The 23,245-nt window shown below is 44.2% G+C and overlaps 2 protein-coding genes across 11 annotated transcripts in view; one reads left to right on the forward strand and one right to left on the reverse strand.

The window, feature by feature from the left end:
* NUP153 (nucleoporin 153) overlaps positions 1–9,670 on the forward strand; it is a 92,011-nt gene extending 82,341 nt beyond the window's left edge. For all 10 annotated transcript variants that reach the window (XM_042985650.1, XM_042985658.1, XM_042985653.1 and 7 more), the window contains 4 exons: positions 1,768–2,124; positions 2,784–3,056; positions 7,891–8,059; positions 8,287–9,670. In XM_042985650.1, the coding sequence (XP_042841584.1) occupies positions 1,768–2,124; positions 2,784–3,056; positions 7,891–8,059; positions 8,287–8,371 (884 nt within the window). In that variant the 3' untranslated portion in view covers positions 8,372–9,670. The remainder of the gene's footprint in view (positions 1–1,767; positions 2,125–2,783; positions 3,057–7,890; positions 8,060–8,286) is intronic.
* A 5,426-nt stretch (positions 9,671–15,096) lies between these two features.
* Positions 15,097–21,884, reverse strand: FAM8A1 (family with sequence similarity 8 member A1). Its single transcript, XM_007089780.3, has 5 exons — positions 21,070–21,884; positions 19,691–19,811; positions 17,928–18,051; positions 16,814–16,953; positions 15,097–15,371 (listed from the first exon to the last, which is right to left on the reverse strand). The coding sequence occupies exons 1-5, from the start codon at positions 21,785–21,787 to the stop codon at positions 15,227–15,229; spliced, it is 1,248 nt and encodes a 415-aa protein (XP_007089842.2). The 5' UTR covers positions 21,788–21,884; the 3' UTR covers positions 15,097–15,226.
* Positions 21,885–23,245: the final 1,361 nt, after the last annotated feature.

Here is a 23,245-nt window from a genome sequence, read left to right on the forward strand (position 1 = left end):
GGTGTTTACTATACTCTTTCCATTGAAATAGACCCTCTTAACCTCTCATTAACCAACTTGAAAGTGAACCAACTTGTTCCATTGTCTGTAAATCATACTCATGCCCGTTTCATATTATGGCCAGCCCTGTCCAGTACACAGTATTGGAACTGAGACAGTATTGGAACAGTTGAAAAAATGTCTTTAGTAAAGTGGGTGGTTTCAGGATCACCATATAAAAACCAGTAGCTTTCCTCTGAATCAGCAATAAATAGTTGGACAAATGTCACTTGCATTTTCTAACATCTTTAATTTGTGTTTTATAACAGCAACAGAACTTGTAACAGGCTAAATAATTAAACGAACAGAAAAGACCTATTTTTTTTTTTTTTTTTAATTTTTTTTTTTAACGTTTATTTATTCTTGAGACAGAGAGAGACAGAGCATGAACAGGGGAGGGGCAGAGAGAGAGGGAGACACAGAATCCGAAACAGGCTCCAGGCTCCGAGCTGTCAGCACAGAGCCCGACGCGGGGCTCGAACTCACGGACCGTGAGATCATGACCCGAGCCGAAGCCGGACACTTAACCGACCGAGCCACCCAGGCGCCCCAGAAAAGACCTATTTATTAATACCTGTTCCTGAGTGAGAATAGTCTCCTGCCCAGCTCCCCCAAGATAATTTGGTTTTTTGTGTTTAGTTGAAGTGTAGTTGACACACAGCATTACTTTAGTTTCGAGTGTACAACTCAGTGATGCCCCAGTTCTGTGCATTTGCTGTGCTCACCACAAGTGTAACTGCCGTCTGTGGCCACGCAACACTGTTACAGTGCCGTAGACTGTCTTCCCTGCACGCTCCCGTTTATCCCGGTGACTTACTCATTCCATAACTGGAAGCCTTAATTTCCGTTTCTTTTTCTTAACGTTTATTTGTTGTTGAGAGACAGAGACAGAACGTGAGCAGGGGAGGGGCAGAGAGAGAGGGAGACGCAGAATCTGAAGCAGCTCCAGGCTCTGAGCTGTCAGCACAGAGCCCGACGCGGGGCTTGAACTCACAAACCACGAGATCAAGACCTGAGCTGAAGTCGGTCGCTTAACCGACTGAGCCACTCAGGCACCCCCTTAATTTCCATTTGTAGAGGAATTTTTGTGGAGCGTGACAAGCTAAGGTAATTTTAAAATGCACATGGAAGGGAAAATGCACAAGAAATTTTGGGGAGAAGGGCAGGCACACAAACAGGTTTACTATCAAACCAGACTATAAAGCTACAATAATTAAAACAGTCTAGTAACAGTAGCTATAGAGGAAACAAATGCGCACATACTTAGAAATTCAGCGTGTCGTAAAGGTGGAGTCACAAATTAGCGAGTGAAGGACGCGCTGGTCAGTAAATGCTGCAGAGAGAATTGACTGCTGGTTGGAGAAATGATAATTTTGCTAACATAAATTGCAAAGTCGAGAGCACAGCTGTCTCCCACTGTCCGAGCTGTTACCCGTAGTCTTCAGCTGGATGTGTTGAATTTAAGGGATGTTTTTATTCTTATTAATCTGAATGCTGAGGGCTTGCCTTCTTCTGTAAGACACACTTCAGAAGCCGTAAAAGGGAAGATGGGTGTATTTGCTTACATCATAATTTAATATAGTGTGTGCATTTGCTGAATGAATTTTTATAAAAAAGTTACTGTTTCTGTTTTCTAGTGAATGTGTGGACCGTAGGCAAGGGACAAATGCTTTCTGTGATTCCTTGTTCTTAAAGACTTTTGTTTGCATCTTTATTTCTCTCTTACAGATCCAGGTGCAGCAAAACCAGTGTTCAGTTTCTTGAACAACAGTTCTTCTAATTCAAGCGCACCGGCCACTTCGGCAGCCGGGGGCATATTCGGTAGCTCCGCCGCGTCCTCCGGTGCGCCGGTGGCTGCCTTCGTGTTTGGACAGGCCAGCAACCCTGTGAGCAGCTCCGCCTTCGGGAGCTCCGCGGAGGCCGGTACTTCTCAGTCTCTGCTGTTTTCTCAGGAGAGCAAACCTGCAGCCACGTCCAGCGCGGGCTCAGCGGTCACCCCGTTCGTCTTCGGTCCAGGGGCCGGCGGGAGTAATCCCGTAACCTCCGGTTTCACTTTTGGAGCTACCACCACATGCAGCTCTGCGGGTACGTTCATTTACAAAAGAAAAACAGGTTGTAGTTGGACTGTTTCATCCTGTCTGCTCTTAGCAAGTAACCTATCGCAGGTGGTTACAGAACAGCCCGGGTGCCCTTAGGTCGCCTGCCCCCGAAGGTTACGGGTGTGGCAACCGTTCACTGCGTGGAATCCCGTGCAGTCTGTGTTCGGTTTAATAGAATTAACTCTTAGGAGGGATTTTTCTGATCTCAACAAGAGTGTAGTCTTTAGATTTTCCAAGTGTTCCTTTTGAAATGTTAGGTTGTTAAGTAACCAGACACTGGGGCCTATTTCATTAGACGTAGGTCCCCATTACGTGTATATACGTGATGACGACATTAGCTGATTTCTGCAGTGCGTTGAATGGTGAAAATCCCTTATCTTCTTGGATGGATCCCTTTACCTAAAAAAATTTGGCTGTGAAGGTGGGGACTCTTGGCTAATAATTTTTGTTTATATGAATTCTATATGGCTTTACTAAATAATAGGATTGTATTCTTCATTATTATCGAAAACTGGCCCTGATGGGACTTGTTCAGCAAGGTAAAGTGAAAACAGGCTCGCGGTTTGCAGCTAAATTTTTAGACCTTCCTTAAGGATTATCTGGTTGTAGCTGTTAGCTGACGTGATTGTTTCTCTGGGTCTCTAGGATCCTCCTTCGTGTTTGGCACTGGACCTTCAGCACCGTCTGCCAGTCCAGCATTTGGTGTTAACCAAACCCCGACGTTTGGACAGAGTCAAGGTGCCAGCCAGCCGAATCCCTCAGGCTTCGGAGCCCTGTCATCTTCCGCAGCATTGTTTTCTGCCGCTTCTCAGCCCACGCCGCCCACTTTTGGGACAGTGTCAAGCAGCAGCCAGCCTCCCGTGTTTGGACAACAGCCTAGTCAGTCTGCATTTGGCTCTGCAGCAGCTCCTAGTTCTAGTAAGTGTGTGCTGGTCACATAGTTTGCATCCGTACCCAGGTGCTGGTGGCTCCCAATAGAATATGGTTTCTGAATTTTGAAGCCATGTATGTGTCTTCGTTTTTTAAACGTCTTATACTTGGCAGAATAGAGAAATATGTGTTTGGACTTTGTAATATGAACAACATTCTCAACTTCATACCGTTAAAAGTAAGCGCTTGAAGGTATTCATGTATGTGGTTAAAATGTAGTCATTTCTTACTCTTTGAAGTAGATTGGACGTTCATTCAGTCCCATTTCTCCCCATCTGAATTTGGGAGCACTCCAGCCTAGATTCCAGCTATATTTTCTAGTCCTCGTTGTGGGAGGTTACGCCCCCAAGTGCAGTGCTCTCCTGGGACCGGACAGCCCGTTGTCCCAGACACTTTCTGTTGGATGACACTTGACTGGCAATATGTAAACAAGTGCATTGTTCTCAGTCTGGCTAATCACATTGTTCTATGATGTGTTTCCTCAGAATTGCACGATGTGTCTTTTTCTCACTGTGAAATATAACTTCATGTAGAAAAACCTGAAACATAAATGAACAGTGTGATGTTGCAGCAAAACGCTTGTGTAGCCCGCTGCCCAGGAGCCCCTCCGGTCTCCCTTTTTGATCACACGCCTCTTTCCTTGCTCTGATGGGCCCTGGCCTTTATGATTGTCACTTTCCTGGGGTTTTTTAAAGTGAACTACTGATACGTGAATCTCTACAAGATACCATTTTGCCTTATTTTTAACTATATACACACACACACACACACACAGTAAGATCCCATACATATATATATATGGAATCCTATATATATATGGAATCTTACTGTATTCAGTCTTTTGCTTCTTGTGTCTTTTGCTTTACTTGTAAAGCACATCCATGTTATTCCATATAGTTTGTTCATTTTCATTGCTGTAGAGTAAATCAGTCTATGAACATACCGCGATTTATCCATGTACCGCTGTTTTTAGCTGTGAGGACATGCCGTTCTGCTCGTGCCGTGCCCACGCTGCGGGGCGCACGTGCATGTTTCTCTAGGGTACGTACCGGGAAAGGGGCCGCTGGATTCCGAGGTGCGTGTGCGTATCTTCTACGTTACAGCATAACACAAGCTTGGCCTGGCAGATTGTTCACATTCACATCCTGCTGTCTTGTGTGAAGATTCTCATGTCTGGATTCTACTTGATTTCATTTTTTGTGAATTGTTTTTATAAGGTTTTTTTTTTTTGTTTTTTTTTTTTTTAAATTTTTGTGGCTGTTTTTCATTTCCATTGTTTTGCTTTTGCTTATTTTGTAGGAATTATTAATGTATTCCGGATATTACTACTTGGTCAGTTAGTACAGGTAGCAGAACTTCTATGACACGTATTACCCACTTTAATTGGGATTAGTTGATTCTTCTCACTGTGAGGCGGTGGAGAGTTTAGCTTTCTTTCACACAGGTGACATTTCCCTCAGTCCTCCTGATGTGGGGACCACCGTGTGCTTGGATCAGTGGCCCGAGTGTGCAGACCGTGTGATATGTACTTTGCTATTCTTCTCTCCACAGGGTTTTGTTTTCTACAGCACGAATGATCCCCGTCTGTGTTGATGTCTTTGTACCTGTCAGTAGTTACAACTTTGGCTCTCCTCCTGTTCATCTGGATCACTTCTCAGTATTTTCAAATACATTGGCTGTGTGCTATTTAGTACCTGAGAGAAACTTATCTGCTCGTCCCACCAGAATCCTCCCACAGAATCTTCTAATCTGCTCCTTTCTAGGCCCGCTGTTGAACTGTGGTCTCGGCATCTCTTTTTACCTTTCTCTTGGAGATTCTGGAACCCTTCCTCTCAAAAGAATCTCTTTGCTGGATGATGTCAGTGTTGTCTTATTTCTTTGTTTTAATAGAGCAGCTCTTCCAGTGATTCCTGAAGTCCTCAGGGAAGAAAGTTTTGAGACCTTACATTTCTGGAAGTATTTTCATTATGCCCCTGCGTTTGGTAAGATTTCAGTTGAGTACAGGTTTAGATTGGACATAATTTCCGTAGTTTTGAGGGCATCTCTCCATTGTGGACTTTCTGGCTCAGAGTTACTCTTGAACTCTTTCTTCATCTCTGCTCTTTGACCATTTCTTCTTTCTGAAATCTCATTAGAATCTTTTCTTTTGCCTCCAGTGTTCTGACTTACCAAGAAGCTGTTCCGGAGCGCCTGTTTGGCTCCGTCGGTTAAGCGTCCGACTTCGGCTCAGGTCAGGATCTCACGGTTCGTGGGTTCGAGCCCCGCGTCGGGCTCTGTGCCGACAGCTTGGAGCCTGGAGCCTATTTCGGATTCTGTGTCTCCCTCTCTCTCTGTTCCTCCCCTGCTCTCACTTGTCTCTCTCTCTCTCAAAAATAAAAGATTTAAAAAAGAAAAAGCTGTTCCTTGGCCTGGATGCGTTTTCACCCCCTGATTGTGTAAGGAATTTAGTCTGTCCTTTTGTGAACTTTCATTCTTGGGAATTTTCTTGAATTGTTTCTTGGGAAATTTTTGTGCCTCACTCTTCTTTAACTTCTGTTCTTTTTGTCCTTTCTGTGCTTTCTGGGAAGATTTCTTCCATTTATCTTTTATTCCTCCTTCTGTTGAGATTTTACTTCTGCTAGTATTACTTTTTTTTTTTTTTTTTAATTTTTTTTTCAACGTTTTTTTATTTATTTTTGGGACAGAGAGAGATAGAGCATGAACGGGGGAGGGGCAGAGAGAGAGGGAGACACAGAATCGGAAACAGGCTCCAGGCTCCGAGCCATCAGCCCAGAGCCCGACGCGGGGCTCGAACTCACGGACTGCGAGATCGTGACCTGGCTGAAGTCGGACGCTTAACCGACTGCGCCACCCAGGCGCCCCTTACTTTTTAATTCCAAGTGTTCTTTTTTGTTGTGTGGATGCGTCTTTATATCCTTCCGATTTTGTTCCAAAATTGTTACCTCTTGGTCTCCCACCAGTCACCGTCCCTCTCTCTGCTTCTATGGTTTGGCTATTTTAGATACCTCACAGAAATGAAATCAGGCAGAACTTGTCCTTCTGTGACTGGCTTATTTCACTTAGCATAATGTCCTCCAGAGTCCACGTTTTTGCATATTGTAAGATACTCTTTTTTTTTTTTTTTTTTCTTTAAAGGACGAATAACCATCGTATGTAATGTACATTGTTTAACTCTATTCATGTATCAGTGGACATTTAGGGGGGTTCCACGTGTTGGCTATTGTAAATAATGCCACAGTGAACCCCGGAGTCCAAGTATCTCTTCAAGATTCTGATTCCAAATCTTTTGGATAAATACCCAGAATGGGATTGCTGGATTATATGGTATTTCTACTTTTAATTTCTTGAGGAACCTCCATACTTTCCCACAGTGGCCGCATCAGTTAGGGCACAGGGTCCCTTTTCTTCACATGCTCACCAGCTCTCGTTGTCTCTTGTGTTTTTGGTGCCGACGGCCATCCTAACAGGTGTGAGGTGATACCTTACTGTGGTTTTGATTTGCTTTTTCCTGATGATGAGTGATGTTGAGTGATGTTAATGTTTGCCTGCTGACTATTTGTGTATCATCTTTGGAGATGTCTGCTCAAGTTTTTTGTCTATTTTTTTTTAATGTTTATTTATTTTGAGAGAGAGAGCACAAGCAGGGAGGGGGCAGAGAGAGGGAGAGAGAGAGAATCCCAAGCAGGTTCCACGCTGTCAGCACAGAGCCTGACATGGGACTCGATCTCACGAAACCCTGAGATCATGACCTGAGCTGAAATCACGAGTCGGATGCGTAACCAACTGAGCCACCCAGGCGCCCCGCTTTTTGTCCATTTTTAAATCAGGTTATTTGTGTTTTTTGACCGTTGAGTTGTAGGCGTTGTTGATATTCTGGATACCTGCTTATCAGATACGTGGTTTGCAAATACCTGTTCCCATTCAACTCAAAATTTAATTAGTGTAGGATACCTAAGTACCACTTGATAATTCTTTGTGTTTGGATAGGCTTGTAGAGCTTGAATTTCCTTGTAGGTTTATCTGACTGGCCTGTTGACTTGGGAAGACCTGGATGTTAGTGTCAGCAGGTCTGGAATCCCCAGAGGAGATTATTCAGTCTCCTGCCTGGAGGGCACATGTACTCCCCGTGGCCAGGGCTGGGGGGGCGCGGGGCAGGGCCGCAGCTCTCGGCCTTCACCTTGCTTTTACTCCTCCTGGTTTCTGTAGCGTGTCCTTGCCTTTCTGTGTGATACATCCTGACCCCTGGCCAGAGACTTGCTGGGCTGGAGAATGGCCTCTTGTTTGTACCGGGGCGGGACAGATCTGGGCGTCTGCTGCCCACACGGATGATCTCCCGCCTTCCCTGTTGAAGCCCACCCGCCGCCTCCCTTCCTCGGCCGTCCGGCGCCCGGGCCCGTGGGTGTGTTTCGTGTCCGAGGAGGTGCTCCCGTGGGCACCCGCCGCTAGCTCAGTGCTTGGCTCCAGTCCGCCTTCTGGCGCCACCTCTCCCTCATCTTGCTAAAAACCCCGTTCCTGTTATTTTAGCGTCATCTGTGAATCTGTGAAGAAGTTAGCGCTAAATGTCGATTCCACTGTCTTTGTCCAGAAGTCTCTTCTACCCTTTCCTCCTTGGTCACAGGGAAGTCGGGTCACTTGCCAGGGGGCGTGTGAGTCCGTAGCGCGCGTCAGTGGAGAAAACACTTCCTTCTAGTTTTCTTCCTGTTAAGCGAATGTAAGTAAGGGAGCTCAACCCCTCCCGCGCTGCGCGTGGCCGGGTCGGAGTCCTCGCCAGAACCACTAGCATTTTCACCTTAATGACGTTTTTCTGCTTTAACTATCGTAGCTTCAGTTTTCCAGTTCGGCAGCAGCACCACGAACTTCAACTTCACGAACAACAACCCGTCGGGAGTGTTCACGTTCGGTGCGAACCCCAGCGCTCCTGCGGCCGCGGCCCAGCCCTCGGGCTCGGGGGGCTTTCCGTTCAGCCATCCCGCGGCGGCCTTCACCGTGGGGTAAGAGGGCCTGGCCCCTTGGGGCTGCGTGTGTGCGCCTGCGTGCGTGCTTGCGTGTGCGCGCCCGCACGTGTCTGTGTGTGTGTGTGTGTGACAGTGACATAACAAAGTATGTTTACCAGTGTGTCGTCGTCCCCCCCCCCCCCGTCACTGGGAGCCCTGAGTAGTAGGATCCTGAGGTTTTGTCCGCGCACTTTGTCACATAACGAAGTTTTTGTTTTCCCCAGGTCAAACGGGAAAAATATGTTCTCGTCTTCTGGAACTTCAGTCTCTGGGCGCAAGATAAAGACTGCCGTCAGGCGCAAGAAATAAAGGTCACTTTGGTGTTGTGCGCAACACTTCCACAGCAGCCGGTGCCCTGCTTTCCAGATACTGGATCGTCCCGCGTACTGGGTTATCTGACGTCAGATCCGCCTCAAGACTTCTTTAACGTGGGGGTTTTCCTCCTTGTTTTGTCTTTACAGAAGCCCTGCCCTCACCTCTCCCACTCCCGTTTTAAAACAAATCATAGCTAGATCGGTGACTGATTCTTCAGCGAAACCCTGACCCGGCACATTGGTCCCTGGCCCGGCGCAGGCTGGCCGGGCCCAGGGAGGGAGCCCGCTCCGCGAATGGCTTTGTAAAGAACCCCTGTGTCTGCACCACCGCGTGCGTTGACACGCGTTTGTGGAACGCACTGACGTTGTAATTATATCGGAGGACCCCCGTGTAGATTAGAGAGTGTTGAAGTGAGTGATTTCTCTGCCGAGTTTGTGCTGGTGTATGTGTGGAGTGAGTCGGGTGTCTCGTGCACTAAGATTTTCCGATAGAGGAAGCCTGATGAAAGGATGGTCCGTGCTAAGGACTTACTAGATCTAGTTCATTCTCCATTTAATAATTCTCTGCTATTTCTATATTTTCATTCTCCTGACTCTCACCTGTCTTGCCTTTTTCATTATTTTATTATGAAACTTGTGTAAATACGATTTTGTTTCTGTACTTTTTTGGCATAACATAAATCTGTGAACTTGAAATTTTAATTTTGTGTTAGAAAATTTGTTCTTTGTTTAGTCTCGTCTCAGATTTTATTATGTAAATCCCATTATTCAAAGTTGCCTAAATCCATTTGGAAATCTTTAAAAAAAAATTGGGGATTCTTAAAGTGAATTTATTGGCTTTTCTGATCCAGTTTTGTTTGGACCAAAAACCAGTATTGTACAAAGTATTAAGCATATATTTTTATATTTACTGAAATGGACTGTGGTGACTTTGGATAATAAGGAAAAGTTTAATATTAAAGCCATGTTTATTACAGTATAATTAACATGTTAAACCATGGGATAAATGCCATCAATAAAAAATTATGAAATATTTTTCGTTCTAGTGTTAACTTATAATGAAGGTACCGGTGTTAACGGAAGGGAACCTTTGTATAAAGGTTCGCCACGGTCAGAGAAATTCCAAAGAATCCGTTTAAGTGACTTGGACATCTCCTAAGTGAAGCGGGGAAGTGTCCGAACGTAAAACATGTAGAAGGTACCCTGCTTTTTGTCTGGTGCTAGGAATCACGCCTACTTTGCATATAAATTGACATACCTTTTTAAAAGTTGAAAATAAACACACATGACCATTTCTGTTTGTATTTGTATCTTCCTTGAGAGGTGACCAGACAGCCGTTTATCGACTGAGCTTTTGGAGACACGTGCCCAGAGCAGCCTGCAAAAACTTGAGTGGTTCTGTCGTGTGGAATTCGTGTGGATTATGTTAGCAGATTTTTTTTTTTTCTTTCTGACTAGGTCTCTTCGGCCGTCTGTCAAAAAGAGCTGCTGGGATACGATTTGCCAATTCAGAACTTGAAAAGTTTACAAGCTTTTTTATATGTGTTTCCAATTTTGGCGTAGGATGTTTGTCGTCTTGAAAACCTCTTAGGCCATCGTCAGATGCTGGTTTGGGGGTAGACATTTTCTAAGTCTCACTTTATTAGTAGTACGCATTTGACACGGGCCTGTCTGGGGGCAAATGGTGATGAGTCCTGGAAATCCAGTCTTCATGCTCGGATGTTGATGCCGAACTAAATTGCGGGCTCGTTCATGTTAGCCATTCTCTAGGCCTGTACGAATGGGGACGTTAGGCTTTCTACTGTGGGAAAGATTCTCGTAAGCAATGTGCTAGAAATATTTAGTAGAAGTGACCGAAAATCCTACTTAAGGCGGTTGCAGGAGGAAACCTTCCGGCGCCCAAACTGAAGTCTGTAGAAATGTGTTCGGCGTGTGGCGCTTGTACTTTGCATCCCGACCGCGGCTCTTCTCGGGCTGCACGGGGGAGCTCTAGGGACGCTCGCGAAAGCAGCTCTAGCCTCGAGCCTGTCTGTCCCCTGCTCGGCGAGGTCTCCCGCCCGGACCGGCTCTGGCTGCAGACCCGCTCTCGGTGGCTGTGGGAGCAGCTCCGGCGGGCAGGTTTGTGTTCCGTGTTCTATACACAAGTGAAAACTGAGGGCGGTTGGTTGGGAGAAGGGGAAATGGCGCAGGAAGAAAACCCCCTTCTCTGGCTGGAGGACTCCAGATGCAGGAGGTCCAGGCCTGCCACTTTGGGTGCCGCGTGATTTTCAGTAATTCAGGATTTGGGGCGTTGAGAAACAGTAGGATGTAAACAACTGGGAAATCTCTTCAAGCTAGCCACCTTTGTTCACATCTGTTATAAATTCTCTCCTGCGATTGTTTACGTAATTAGGATTTTGTTATTTGAAATTGAAGTGTTGGAATAACTATTTTTTAATGTTTATTTTTGAGAGAGAGCGTGTGGGAGGGGGACAGAGGATCTGAAGTGGGCTCTGTGCTGATAGAGCCGACGTAGGGCGCGAACTCACGAACCGTGAAATCATGACCCGAGCCGGAGTCCGTCGCTCAACTGACTGAGCCACCCAGGCGCTCCTGAAGTGTTGGGACGAATTTTAAAAATTTGTAACCAGGCTATAAAGGAGTCTAACACTTTCATTCCAAATGATAAAATCCTAATTATAGGTTTATTTTTAAAATTTATTTTTAACTCGTGACCTACCATACTGGTTGCAGGCATACAGCAGGAGTCTCTCCTTCGTGCTCCCCACAGTTCAGTGCAGTCACCGTCGGTCACCGTACGTTATTCCAGCAGTACTGCGTTACTTACGCTGTCCTTTCCATCTCCGTGACTGGTTTCCGGGGCCCATTTAAAGTGAAACTCCCTGAAAGCTGTACGAAGGTTACGAGTCTGTGTGTTTAATGGAAACTGGCACATTTGGTATAGTCAGGTTGGGGAAATGGCCGTGTACTGGGTCTAGTGACACACACCAGCTGAATTTACGAATAACATGGGGCAGCTCGTAAAGCTTGCCTTAAAAGTCCCCTGTAGTTCCACAATGTGTGGTGTGCGCCTGGGCTCAGATCAACACGGTCTACAGAGCTCAGACCAGGCCACCGTTTTAGCTCCATTTAGGTTGGTCAGCTTTGTTCTTCTTGGGGGCCTGTTTTGTATCCTGTCCTCCTCTAGATGTGTTACAACAGGAAGTGCTTGTAAGATCAGAACTAGGTTTAAATTGCCCAGCGCGGTCGTTCATCACCTATGAGACTTTGAACTTCCGGTTCTTTGGGTGTAAAATGCGTCCTTAGTATCTTGTATAATGCGGGACGGTTAACCACTTTAAGGAAAGGACAGGACTGGCTTAACATTAAGCTTAGTCATCTCTGGGGAACTTTCGAGTGACTTTTGCTACGGGACTGTACAACTCCTAAGGGTGGATGGTTTGTTGCTAGATCTGTCTTTCTGAAAGCACTCTAGGTGACTGCCATTCTCCTGAAGGCAGAGAACGCTGGAAAAGCTGAGCAAGGTCTCCGTGAGCAGGAAATTCTAGAGCAAATCTCAAATGAACAGTCAAAAAACGAAAGCATCGGTGATCAAGTATTTATTGAGACAAAGAATACAAATCGGTGGCATACAAATTATTAAAAATAGAATGCTGAATTTTACTTATAGGCAGGCCATCAGATACTGTTTGTGGGTCAAGTCCTACTATAATGAACTGCAAGAAAATAGACACACAGCTGGAGAGGAGGAACGTTACCCAGGCAAGCACTTCTTGTAAAAGATTCTGGCCTCTGGGACGGAGGCCGGGCGATGGCAAGTACGTGAAATGACACTGGTCAGGTTTTATGAACACTGCTGTTGGCATATTCCTCCAAAGGAACCACGGCTTTGAACAGGGGTAAGTGTAGAATGAAAACGTCCTACCCCTCCTCTCAGAAAGCCCTCCTCCCGAGTAGCAAGTAAACTCCCTTTTTTGGTCTTCCTTTGCTGGAAACACTTATGCGTAAGTAAAACACCCAAACAAGTCCCAGAAGGGAACAAATCCTTTTAATGCAGCTAAAAACCACTTTTCCTGTCATTTGAAACGATGGACACTAAAGCCTTAATTTTATAATTTAGACAAAGGGGCCCTCTTTAATCCTAAATATCTGGGTAAAATCGGAAGCTAAATGTTTAGGTCACTTCCGAACCAGGGCTACACAGGTATCAGCTGGGCGATACTTTAAAGGCTTTCTATCCAAAAAAGTGTTGGCTTTAGTTTTATGGTCACAGATGAGTCAAAAAGAGCAAGGCTTGTCCTCCTCGGGTTTCCTCACCTCGGCCCGCGTGAACACTCAAGTCAGACTTCTCTTACGGTGCACTAGCCACTCTAGCTACTTTTAGTAGGTACTGAGATTTTTCTAGATGCCAGAGTTAACTGCCCGTTCTGTGGTTTTCATTAGGGCACTTTCACTGCAATAGTGTTCTTTTACTCTGCTTACTTTTGATTTTTGTTCCCTTATTACTTATCTTGTAAAAGTGATGAATAATGTTTGTAAACATTCTTTGAAAACAACTATCTTTTTGCCTTTTTAGGCTAGAGCTTCAGCATGAGAATTATACTCTGATGCAGAAATTTTCTATAAATGAAATACATCAAATAGAAAAGTGTTTTTGAAAAGATGGGAGGCTTCCCACCCCACCTCCCCCCCACCACAACCCGAAGAGAAAAGAACTCTCCCTCCTTCCCCATTTTTTGTCATTTTTTCCCAATGATCTGGGCATCAAATATCTTTTCCTAAGTGCATTCAGAAATACAAACAGCCTTGCAATTTGTTGTAAAGGCAAAGCAGGAATACTTTTATTTTATCGGGCGATGTAACTTGAACCCTAAGATGGACCTAAATGAACCTACATAGACATGATTCTGAATAACTCCGATATAGAAAATATGCAATCTTTTAAGAAGTTAAACTGGGTGACGGGACTTGCTTTTGTTTGTATACATTAAAATAGCCTAGACGGTGAACCTTCCAATTTTCTGAGAGGAAATTATAAAGGTCTCCTCCAGAGCTACATGGCTGAAGGACATTGCAACTGGATCTCCCCCGTCAGTGGCAAAAATAGTGTATCCACCAATGCTAATGTAGTACACTGAGTGGTACGTTTGGGTAACACTTACCCTGAAGGGGCCATCAGCTAAATATCTTCCCAGGGGCAACAAGTGAATGATTTGTCGAGTACCTGGACGCACTTAACGGACAGGCTTTCTGTGGTGTTGAATTTAACGTAAAATTATTTTGAAAAACATGGTTTATGAAATTTTATGATAAAAAGGTTAAGGTTTCTATAGACATCAAATGTGAACACTTTCAGTTTTAAAGGAAAAACCCACTTTAAAAACTGATATAGTGATAATATACCTGTCTTTCATTCGCTATCAAAGACCAAAAAAAAAAGTCAAGATCTTTTAAGCAATCTAATTATGAAGTGTCCAACAGAGGTTAGTGTTTTTTGGGAAAATAGTATCAGGGTTGGAGAAAACGCCTAAGAAATAGAACTTTTTCAGGTATTCTCTCAACACAGCGAACAGGGCCATCTAGCAAAACATGCACACATACTTAAAACACTAAGCTTTGCCTCAGTAGAAGAATAAATTAAAATGGCAATACACAAACTGTTACTTATTTCCCTCAAGACACCATCCCTGGCAGACCCAAAGTGAGGTTTTGGCCCAAAGAACTTAGAAAAATGTCTGGAAATACCTGTCTTTGTTTCAGAATAGTTCATAATGGGGAAATTGCTAATATTTAATAGGCTACCTAGTATTTTACCATGAAATACTATGCTGATTTAACTCCTTGAGGTTTCAAAAGTCCTAGAACTATATAAAATATAAAAGGAAACTACCTAGTGTGTAAATATCCTTATAGAAACAGAAGTTCTATTAGAACACTGAAAAGCACTAACACTTTCTTCATGCTGCACACATACTGGGAATGTTGTTTTACAGTAAATATGCAACAATTTGACGAATTCCCCCCACATATAGTTTGATTTAGGGCACTAAAAACACTTGCACATGAATTGTAATTTTAATTTATGGTGAAATTTAGGACCCCCCCTCCCCCCACCAAAAGCAATCACTAACTTACCTTTTCTTTAAAAAAATCAATACAGCAATATGACTTAATACTTTTTCATCATCATGCAAAACTTGCCCCAAATACATGTTAGAACAGTCACGATACTTGTAAAGTGGCATCATTCCCACAGTGCATTGCAGTACAGATCTGAGACCGTCAGTAAGGGAACCTAGGCCTGCCTCCTTTGCCCCTCTCTCTTGCAGCTGACTCACTTCCTCCCAGCGTGGGAGATAAGCAGGTTATCAAATTTGTGTCCCCACCCCCCTCCCCAAAAGCGAAGACAACAACTGCCCCAAGAAGTGTTGACTAAAATATGAGTTAATGTGTTTACAAAACACAACTGGACTTTTCCATCATTCTGGGATAAACCAAAATTTTTTAAGTTTCATCTGGAGATTTCAGAGCTGAAAATGCTTTCAGCAAATTCTAATGCCTTAGATCTTAAGAAAGTATGTATTGTCCATTGTTGATTATAAAATCACTTGCCTTCTTTTCAATCTAAAAATTTTTAACATTTAAATTTAACAGATTTTTCTTCTGGAAAAGTTCTTTGGCATTCAAGTAATATCAATACTTTCAGAATAGTCACCTGCATCACACTGGAGCGACTGCTTTAATTTCTAAATCATCAATTAGTGTAACCCAGGGATACTGATGGCCTTGATACATAATTTAGTCTTGTCATCATTCCAGAGAGTATGGAATTCAGGGCTCTTTTGGGGCATCATCTGACCCCATTTCTCTTTACCACAATGGTTCCTGCTACAATGTCATAGGCTGTTCGATTATGCTGAAAAAACAGCAGTGTGATGAAAGCAGGGAAAAAAGAAGCAATAGAAAAGTTCTTGATCAAAGCTCGTATAGTGGACCTAAAAAATTAAGGCAAAAAAATCAGACAAATTATATACCAACCACGCAGAGATTAATAGTATCCTATCAAGTTCAAAATACATACTTAAAACATACAAAGTCCTGACAGTTTTTTATCTTTGATATCTGAGTTACTTTCCAGTAGCATTATACTCTAGTAAGATCATCTGGGCTTGTTCTAAAGACATCATCAACATAAAAAGATTCAGAACTGTCACATGAAAAGCAGTAATAAACAGGTCTTGTAGAAGGTGAACTAAAGGTTACAGTATTTTCTCTGATATTTTGTAGACAAATATCTATTCCCTTTACTTACCTTTTCTACAGTCATTTGTGTTTAGTTCCTTCTAAACTAATATACAAAATGCAGTCCCATTTTCCACCTTCTATGAAGCACTCACATTTTAAATTACTGGGTATTCTTTCTTTGTGGGATGCTGTGATTAAAGAAAGCTTAAAAACAAAAAAAAGCTTTCAACCACAGCTCAGAGTGGAAACTTACCCTACTAGTGCTAGATTTCTGAAAGGCTATAGAAAAAGCACAGTGGCTGAGGGTGTGGGCTCTGAATCCAGACTAAATTGTTTCTATCAGTCACTTGTGTTTCATTTCTGTGAAAAGGGGATAATAGTACCTATGGTACCTGTCTTATTAGTTAATACATATTCAGTGTTTTTAACAATGCCTGTTACAGAAGAGGTGCTCGGTAAGCAGCCATCATTGACTCATTAAAAGTAGCAACCAGGATTATAATCACAAAACTGTAAGGAAATTTTGGAGATATTAGCAAAACCAAGGCTTCCAGAGTCTCTCATATTTCTTTATCTAACAACCCAGTTCTGAATCACTTGGGCAGCAATTCCAGCCAGTAGCCTGTTTTGCTCAACTGACAGCCCCTTAACTAACTCTCTAGAACTTGCGTTAGCACTGTTTGAACCTCCTCACAGAGACAGACACCAACAGCTAGCCGCGAGTACTACCAAGAGTTACACACTGTCACTTAGAGCAGGAGCTGGACGCACGCGTGCATCTCTGTCCAAACTCCTGCTGCCTGTTCAGGACGGGATGGACAGCATTACCAGATAGAGGCTAAAGGCGGATCGGTAACTGGCCCGATAACCACAGATTTATTAGAGAATAATCAAACTAGATACAGAGCACTGATAAACAGACCACCACCACCCAGACCCTCTCATTATGGTGGCTGATAGTTCATAAAATGACTATCTTGAAATTGTACACTGAAGAGTGGTCTATAATCATATAACAATTGAAAAAAAACTTTTCCATCTTAAATCTAACAATCTGTTACACGCCATGAAGAAAAATTACCAACTAAAAATGCTAAAAATACTGTATCAAATGGTAGAACTTACGAATATCGGATACTACGCTCAAAATTTGTTCTTTTCATAAGTAAATTAAGCTAAGAGAAGAACTTACGTTGTAATGCTAACATTTGAGGAAGGAATCACTAAAACCCGACTCGGTGCAATAAGCACTGATGTATCACACGTCACAACTCGAAGCCCCAGCAGGAACTTCCCGGGGGTGGCTCCGCCTGCTCCCCAAATGCAGATTATCTAAGGAAAGAAGGATAATTTTAATTTACTAGCTCAACGCTACCAGTTTCAAAGGTTAAGTTTTTCTGTCATCTTATTCCTTTAAAACAATTTTCAAGTTGAAAGGATTTCCTAGAATACTCAGAGGTTACCCTTGTAATGCATTTCTACTGGTCTCTCAACCCCTCCATGCCACAAGATGTGTACTGTAAGATTTCTCTGTAGCGCCCCCACCCTTTTTTTTTAGCAAGTTGTTTCTATGGAAAAATACAATTTCAAGTTCCACAACCAATTTACAAGTATATTTTTGGACCACAAGACTGAAATATGTTACAAAGAAATTGTAAAACGTCTCCACTCAGGGAGCTGTATTTTTTTATCTTTTTATTTTTTTGATGTTTATTTATTTTTGAGAGAGACAGAGACAGAGGGTGAGCAGGGGAGGGGCAGAGAGACAGGGAGACACAGAATCCAAAGCAGACTCCAGTCTCTGAGCTGTCAGCACAGAGCCCGACGTGGGGCTTGAACTCACAGACCGTGAGATCATGGCCTGAGCCGAAGTCGGATGCTTAACCAACTGAGCCACCCAAGGTGCCCCACGTATTTTTTTATCTTGAAGAATACTACATTCGAGAACATTTGGAAAACATTTTTAAACAGAGACATTTGACAAAAATATGAATAATTGTAAATTCCCATTTCTTTTTGTATTGGGGGTGATAATTTAAATTAGATTGTTAGGGGCACCTGGATGGCTCAGTTGGTTGGGAGACCAACTTCAGTTCAGGTTATGATCTCGCAGTTTGTGAGTTTGAGCCTCGTGTTGGGCTCTGTGCTGAGCTCGGAGCCTGCAGCCTATTTCGGATTCTGTGTCTCCCCCTCTCTGCCCCTCCCCTGTTCATGTTCTGTGTCTCTCTGTCTCTCAATAATAAATAAACATTAAAAAAATTAAAAAAGATTGTTAAATGTTAATATTTGCTGAGTCAGTAGCTTACCTCATAGAAACAAACTAATAATCTGTATATAAGAGCCACAATCATCATTTTCTGCAAGTCTTCCATTGATGTGTCTTCATCTATTTCTTCTATTATATAATGCATAGCAAACTTAGAGATATCCCTGCATAAAATAATAGTTTGGGGTTATGAAGACTTAGTCACCAGCACAACTGCACTGATATTTTTTCCATTAGTGTAAGTCACAAACTTGAACTGAAATTCTGAACTAATCTTAGGTTTCCGCCCGTTTAGTTTCACAAAACATTCATTAGTCTGTTCAACAAATAAACAGCACTATTGTGAGCAGGCACTGTACTAGCCCTGGGGACATAATGGTGAGGGAACTCAACTTGGTCTCTGCTTTCAAGGAGACTCTTACCTACTAGACAAAGCAGAACAATTAAGTAGGTAAGAATAAAGTGGGATGAGGGCTATTAAGTAGACCCATAGGGCAGTATGGAAACGCATACCAAGAACATTTACCACGGTGAGTGAAGCCTTTCCAGAAATGACATTTGAGCTGAGATCTGGAGGATGAAGAGAAGTTAGCCAGACTAAGAAGGGGGAAGTTTCAGAGAGAGGGACTAGCCAGAGAGAGAGCCTTTGAATGAGACTGTGATGGAAGCTGTAAGCACTTGGGTATGGCTCAAATATTAAGTATAAAACAAGTGATTAAAAAATGAGAGCATCTGTTAAGCCATATGAAGACTAGACTTTATCCTGATGGCAGTAAGAAAGGTTTTAAGGTGGAGAGGGGAAGAATCAGAATTTATGATCTCTTTGGTTTATATCAGAGACTGGATTGAGATAAAACAGGAATTGGGGGACTAAGGTACCAGTTAGAAGACTTTTGCTATGATCTAGAAAAGCGATGACAATAACTAGACTAGGGAGAAGCAGTGATGATGAAGCACCGTCTGTCAGTCAAGAGGAAATTGTCTGAGTTGAAGGCTCTTCAAGAGCCTGAAAAGAAGGGAGCTGGTACCCGGCTGGATGTGTCCCTGGGAGGGACAGGGAGGAATCTCAGTAACACTCAGGTTCCCAGCAAGGGCTCTAAAACATGACCACAAGGGTTTGCATCTTGACACTATCACTTCTTACCTTCGCAATGATAAATCCTGGGCTTAACTTCTTACAAACCCAAACTTCAATATGTAAAGACGAGGGTATTAAACTCTACATCTCATAGTGGTGATAAGATTAAAGAATCCATATTATTTCTACCTGCTTACTCAGCATGTATAAAGTGCTTAGCAAGGATAAGTGCTATATGCTCATTAATAGGAGAGGAGGTTACTCAAACAGATGGCCCACTGTGTTCACGTGGGGCATGCCTGATAGTATAATATGCAATCCCATTTGGAAATGCCATCTAACTTATAATCAACAGTTGATTTACCAAAAGCTCTTTATGCCTTTGTCTTTACTCTGAACAGGATAGTAAGAGGGAAATTAGTGCCTGGCCCAACAGCTGAATTAAAAAAAAAAAAAAAAGAAAGAAAAAAATCAAAACCTTTACCTAACTTTTAATAGATGAGAGTCCCAGATCTTTCAGAATTTATTAAATGTTTTTCTCTCTTGTAGTTATTTCTTAAAACTACCAAGAAAAAAATACAACAAAGAGATTTCCCTACTAGAGAAACCATGACACTGGCACACAGACTGTCCATTTAGTCACTTGCAGGTGTGAACAGAACCTCAGAAAACAAGATCTCTATGCAGTAGACATTAAAAGCTTTCTGCAAATAGCCTTAACTTACTTTATTCCACTGAGGTGCATAATACTTAAGACAATCGTTGCTTTTATAAAGAACAGAATAAAGAAATCCACCATTTCTGCCATAAATCTGTGGGCCAAGGATGGAATAACATACTCTCTGCCTGTAAATTAAAAAAAAAAAAAAAGTTAGTAAAACTACTTATTTCACATAGGCCTTGGAACCCAAGCTAGGTAATAAATCAGAGAACATAAAGTCAAGGTACAACTTGCTAATTAAAACCTTGCGACAATTATTGGTATTGCCTACATGAATAGTACATGTTTTTACAGCAACTCTATTCCACTATTTACTGAACAGTTTAAAAGTTTGCTTTCATCCTCTTAATGTTTAAAAAATGATTTCACAGGTAAATTTAATTATTTAAGGTACTCAATACATTTCACTAGGGACTCAAATGAGAATCCAGGTGATCACAAGCCTATGTCACAAAATTATTTTTTTTTTTTTTTTTTTTTTTTTTTTTAAGTAGGCTTCACCCAAGGCTGATCCCAAAGAGGGGTTGGGGGGGATTGAACTCAGGCTGAGATCGAGTTGGAAGCTAACTGACTGGGCCACCCAGGCGCCCCCAAATTAAACATTTTTTGTAAAAACCAAGGTTAAGTATAGACGATTACTAGAAAGTAAATACCTGTGTTCCTCATTTTACCCCCTATTCACTTTGTCTTGCTTTCTATGTAATAAATCCAATGATTATCAATCTGACATCTCAAATTCTGAGCGGGATCAAATTCAGGAAAACTAGTTTTTGTCCCTTGTATCTGTGGCTGAATAAGGTAAACAAAAAGTCTAAATATTAAACTAAACCGCGTAACTAATGCAAAACATTCTAATTCCCATAGAGAAGCAAACAGACAATATACAAGATCACTCAGCTAGGTTCCAAAGGTTCAGAACTCCACTTTCACTTATGTAAATCTTTTCTATCCGTCAGCCCCACTGTTCTTCATGTAGGTAATATATAATTATATAAATTACATATTATAGAAAAGATTCTATATCATATATCCTGTCGTGCATAATAAATCCACGTCCAACCGCCACCAGCCGTCAAAACGGGTTCGCCATCTGACAATTAAGCTTTGGCTCTCTCCACGTCGTGGAGATCAAGGGCACGGTTTCAGGAGCAAAGACGTCCTTACACGCGGAATAAGGAATCAGTTCGGAGAGCCAGGTCTAAAGGAAGAACAAACCGTGCAGCTTCGCGCCACACTTTGGGGATTGGAGGCCTGGGCAGAAGGCAGCTGACGAACGTGGAGAAACACCAGTTCCAGATGCAAAACGCGTGCCCTCTCTCCCCACCGGCGAGCTCCCGTAAGACCCCCCTTCGCTCCGCCCAACCTTCCCGACGCGCTACTCACCTGCTTGCCGCCCGGTCTCGCTCGGGGTTCGCGAAGGAGCGGCCGATCCCACTCTGGTCACTGGGGTGGAGCGGACGGATCCCTGCCCTTGCGGGGCCCGGGGTCCCAGGCCCGCGACGGGAGCAGCGGTGGTGACGCCGGTGGCCACCCCCGGGTCGGGCCCGGCGGCCGCGGCGCTCAGGAAGTAGAAGGGGTTGTAATAGCCCAGCTGGGGGGGCGGCGGCGCCGCGGGCTGGGGGGCGGCGGCGCCTCCGCCCGAGGGGTAGCTCGGCGGGGGCGGCTGGGAGCTGCAGTAGGCGGGGAAGGCGGCCAGGCCGCTGTGCCAGGTGAGGTAGCCGCAGTAGGACTGCCACAGCCACTCGTGCACCTGCCGGGAGTACTCGCGGGCGCTCAGCCGCGCCGGCCTCTCTCGCGGCGCGCCGGCCTCGGGCGCCGCGCGGCCTGCCGGCTCCTGCGGCCCCGCACTGGAGCCGGGGGCCGCCTCCCCGCACTTCCCGGGCTCGCGCGGCGGCTCCGACTCCTCGGCGGCGGCCGCAGCCAGCGCGAGGCCCGGGGCCGGGGGCCGGCCCGGGGCCTGGGGTTCGGCCTGCGGCCCGTCCCGCGGGCGTGGGGCGGCGGCGGCAGGAGGGCCTCTCAGGGAAGGGACGGGCTCGGGGTCCCCTCCGCCGTCGTCCTGCCCGGGAGGGCGGCCTCGGGCTTCCTCCGGCCCCTCTGCCATCGTCGCCTCGGCAGCACCCTCGGCGGTCCTGTCACTGCGCCGTCTCCCTCCCCCACTAGCCCCTCCCCAACGGCCCGATCGCCACCGCAGCAGCCGCAGGCGTCAACAATTCGCCACCGGAAGCGGAAACCCCGCCTCTCCCCGGCGTCGCCGGCCGCGGGGCGGGGCAGGCGGAGGGGGGGCGGCGCGGAAGAGGGGCTGCGTGCTCCTGGCGGGGGCGGTGGACGTCGGGGGACTCGGAGGCCGGGGGCCCTTGGTTCGCCGGTTGTGGGGCTCGCGCTGCCCGCTCCCCCGCCACCTTTCACGTTCTTCCTGAAACCTAAGGCCTGTGGCTTCCCCACATCATCTCCTGGGAAGTGGACTCAGGCTGTCCCTGGAGACACTGCTGGTGGAGGAAGAGACTTCCAAGAGCAGTCCCAGCTCCCTATTACCGAGCCGCGACAGTTTGGGTCTCCAGGCCCTGGGCTTGTTGCTTATTTCCGCCTGCATTCATTCCAGTGAATTTGTCCCTGGCCATTTGTACTCGAGGGAGTGACATTAGACATATGCCCTTAAGAGGATAAGAAATTAATAACCAAACTAAACTGAAGATAGTATGGCTCAGCTGCAGAGATTTTCAGTGTAAAAGAAGGGAGGAGGGATTATGTTGATTTAAGATCTAGACCCTGTCTTTATCCTGGAGCTAATTTGTGTCCGTAAAATCTTATTTCCACTGCTGTAGACTCTAGCAAAGCTGCCTTGTGTTAACCTTGATGCCTGTTCCTTTATTTTCCGCTACGGCAAGACCCGTTCGTTTCCCAGGGCTTCGGAGCCTTTTATGAATACCCTACACATATATATGCATATATACACATATATATGCATATATATGTGTATATATGCATATATATGTGTATATATATATGAATATGGTATTGAATGAGTGTGAAATATTGTCGTGATTGGAGACATGGACTTTGTTTTGAATATCGTTGATTATGTAGCACCTGGTAGAGTGCCCCCCACATAGTAAACATTTATGTTAATCAGGACTCTTGGCTGCAGTTGTCAGAAATCCAACTGTAATTGATTTAAGAGAGAAAAAGATAAGTGAATTTACTGACCTAAAAGTTCAGGAGTAGTTTAGGTTTCAAGGTAATTACTTCAGGAGTCACCTCTTTTTCAGTTTCTTTTCTCACTTGCCTTTTGAGGAAAGTAAGAGTGTTTCTGTTTCAGTGACTTAAAAAAGCCTGAATTCTAACTGGCTTGAACAAAAAATAACTTTTTTTTTTTTTTTACCTATGCAAATTAACAAGTTCAGGGGTTCTACATAAAGTGAAAACGTTCAACCGGACATCTAATAGGCAGCCCACGAGAGAGAACAGAGGCAAAATTAAAATAATGGCCCCCAAATTTTCTAGAATTGAAGACAGATTATTACTCTTTAGATTGAAAGAAAAACCCAGTCTTGAGAAAATA

Source organism: Panthera tigris, chromosome B2, assembly GCF_018350195.1.
Source record: "Panthera tigris isolate Pti1 chromosome B2, P.tigris_Pti1_mat1.1, whole genome shotgun sequence".
In the NCBI taxonomy this organism is placed as follows: Eukaryota; Metazoa; Chordata; class Mammalia; order Carnivora; family Felidae; genus Panthera; species Panthera tigris.

Coding starts and splice junctions, on each gene's coding strand:
- FAM8A1 (XM_007089780.3), bottom strand. CDS start 21,787: ATGGCAGAGGGGCCGGAGGAAGCCCGAGGCCGCCCTCCCGGGCAGGAC. Junction 19,812..21,069: donor CGAGACCGGGCGGCAAGCAG/GTGAGTAGCGCG, acceptor TTTAATTTACAG/GCAGAGAGTATGTTATTCCA. Junction 16,954..17,927: donor TATTAGTTTGTTTCTATGAG/GTAAGCTACTGA, acceptor TTCTTTCCTTAG/ATAATCTGCATTTGGGGAGC.